Source organism: Pinus tabuliformis, chromosome J (genome assembly GCF_031772625.1).
Source record: "Pinus tabuliformis cultivar Carrire ecotype Pingquan chromosome J, CPIR1, whole genome shotgun sequence".
Classification (NCBI taxonomy): domain Eukaryota; kingdom Viridiplantae; phylum Streptophyta; class Pinopsida; order Pinales; family Pinaceae; genus Pinus; species Pinus tabuliformis.
In genome coordinates this window covers 182,169,482-182,172,345 of record NC_142295.1, presented here as the reverse complement: position 1 = coordinate 182,172,345, position 2,864 = coordinate 182,169,482, and the positions used below count along the sequence as shown (strand labels likewise).

The following is a 2,864-nucleotide window of genomic DNA, read 5'->3' as shown; positions in this document are numbered from 1 at the left end:
AATTGGACCCCTACATTGCACTACATAGAAAAAGACATTGTCATTGCAAACACCTCATTGGCCCTACAGTCTTTCATTATCTTACTTGCAAAGATGTGCATGGTGAAACACACTTGTTAGTCATCAATGGAATTGATGTCATATCCCTGAAATATGATTTTTCCTTCATTATTTGTGTCATCTCCTTATCCTTATTCTTGCCCACAAGTTCTTCTATGGGGTCTTTTCCCTGATGAGGCATCGTTGTGATTTTTCTAATTAATGTCTCATCTTAATGTCTCATCTTTCAAGATCCTCCTCCCTAGCCAAATGCATCCATTGTGTACTAGTGTGAGGAGTTGTCGTACACAAATTGTACTAGATGTTATTCATTCGAAGTGTGGAACATTCAACATATTCAAGAGGCCCACTCTCTACAATCTTGTATCCCACTAGAATGGCTCCAACCTTGCGACTCCACTTTCTGGGTACCAAACCTACTTCAAATATCTAATTGCTTCAAATTGAGGGTATTTGTTTCGATCGTAAAAGGCCTAGTGTTCCATATTTAGCTAGGGGATCCTCCCCAACACTTTGCCATCAAACGACACTTCCTATGGTAGCAACAGAGTGAACATGCCAAACTTTCCCTACTTTGGATCCTTAACTGACATGGCGTTTGGTTTTCTTGGTGGCATGTAAGGTGGGAGAACAATGGGAATCTCTTTTTCCTCTATCTCCATGTCTTGAAATTCAGCCTCCTTTTCACTATCATTGATCTATTGAGGTGCCTTCGGTTGTATCCACTTCTTTCCTTTCTGCATCGGCTTCTTCCCCTTATCTTCTTTGTTATTTGTGTGGACTTCCGTCTGTGTTTTATTGCTTGGGGATGTTCTGATTTTTGCCCCAGAGAACTCAGCTGGTCCCTTTTCCTACTTCTTCTATGGGTACCTTCTTTCTTAGGGGGCTCTAGCATCTTGGGGACATGGTTACCTTCGCTCCTTATGCCTCAATAATACCCGCTAATCCTTTTTATGAAAATATTCCAACTAGTTCTTCAAAAATCCTCTAACACATACAATAGCTCTCTTCTATGCAATTTCTCAACTTCTCCAGACAACAAAGTGTTAAATATGACATGGGATATTATTTTTATAACAAATTTGAATTCCCATCTCATGATTGCTTCAATATTTTCTCATTTAATGTAGGTATGGGGCTAGATACATCGAGTTATACTTCATAAATGTTCTTCTCTGTATCCCTTAATGATAATTTCCTTTTAACAGTAGCTTTTTCCTTGTAATGGTCATATTTTCAGTGAACTTCGACGAGCCTTTCTTTGTGGTGCAATTACTTTTTCTTTGTTGCAGTTCCTTCAGACTTCGTCATACTCCTAAGTATTGCACATTAATATTCCTCAAAGAAGTCCCTTTCTATAAAGTATTTTATAGTTCCATGCCCACTTTCAACTACAGGTGGCACTAAGACTTCCTTCCCTTTAATTTTTAGTGCGAAGCTCTAGGGCCAGAGTCATCCCTATATATCTTCAATCTGCTACCATTCACTTGTCCCAGAATCAGCTGACCATTTAACTTCGTGAGCTTGAACTACATCACCATCAAAGATTTTTTGGTGATATATGGTCCTCGACATTGTGTTTTAAATTTTCTTGGGAACTTCGTGAATTTGTTGTCATATAACAATACAAAATCTCCTTCCCAGAATGTCTTCTTCTTCATATGCCTATCATGCTAGGTTTTCTCCCTTACTTTCTGTACTTGCAGATGGAACCCTGCTACGAACCTGTCTTCTTCTAGAGCTAGTATCTGTGACGTTATTTCCTTCATAATGTCAGGATCTTCCATATATGTTTCAGTTGTAATTCCCAAACTTGGCACAATGTATTCAATAGGAATAAGTGCCTCTTGTCCATATACCAACATAAACATTGTCTTCCCTGTCAATTTCATATATGTTGTTCTATATGCCCACAACAATGCTGGAATTCCCAAATCCCAGTCATTTATATTCACATTGCATATCTGAGTCAATACATTCTCTAGAAACTTATTGAAATCTTCCACCATTCCATTTTCCTGAGGATGATAAGGAGTGATTTTCTAGTGATAAACCTAGAATTCCTTAGTTATTGCCTCAATGTTTTGTTCAAGAAATGTGTGCCTTGGTCACTTATCAAGATCTTTGGATAGCCAAACTTGGACAGTATATATTCAAAGATGAATTTCACAACAATTTATGCGCTACAATCCTTCACAAGTTGTGCCTCAAGCCATCTTGTCAAATAATTAGTTACAGTGATTATATACCTAGCACTAGTCTTCTTTCTCAGTAGATTGATAGGTGATTTATCAAAAGGCTACAAAGTTACCTATGACACTAGTGGCATCTCATCTCTTCTAGATGAATTTCATGTTCTTTGACATACATCACATGATTGACATAATTATTTTACATCCTTACGTACTGTGGGCAACCATAACCTAGCTCTCAAGATTTTTTTCACAGTGGCTTTTCCTTATTAGTGCCCACCTGCGACTCCTCCATGAGATTCTTTTAGAATACTATGTTGTTTATGTTTAGGGATGTATCTGTGTAGAACTTCATCCTATCCCATTTTGTACAAGTTTCTAGCAATCAATGAGAAATTAGTTGCTCGAATGACCAACTCCTTCTTTTGCTTCACAGTGTACTCCACGGGTGCTATTCCTGTGGTCAGAAACTAAATAATATCCATGAAGTAATCATCTGTGACTCTAATTGTGAATAGTTGTGCATTAGGCAGGTTGTCTTCAATATTTTTTGGTTCTTCTCTTGTCTCTATTCTAGATAGATGATCAGGTCCAACATTCAATTTCCCTATC

At 37.8% G+C, this 2,864-nt stretch overlaps 1 protein-coding gene across 1 annotated transcript; it reads right to left on the bottom strand.

Moving 5' to 3' along the window:
* Positions 1-1,733: 1,733 nt before the first annotated feature.
* On the bottom strand, positions 1,734-2,069 carry LOC149226277 (uncharacterized). Its single transcript, XM_089380161.1, has one exon. It carries the CDS (start codon positions 2,067-2,069, stop codon positions 1,734-1,736), a length of 336 nt encoding a protein of 111 aa, XP_089236287.1.
* Positions 2,070-2,864: the final 795 nt, after the last annotated feature.

What these genes read in the sequence shown, in the direction of transcription:
- LOC149226277 (XM_089380161.1), bottom strand. Translation starts at nt 2,069, where the DNA reads ATGGTGGAAGATTTCAATAAGTTTCTAGAGAATGTATTGACTCAGATA.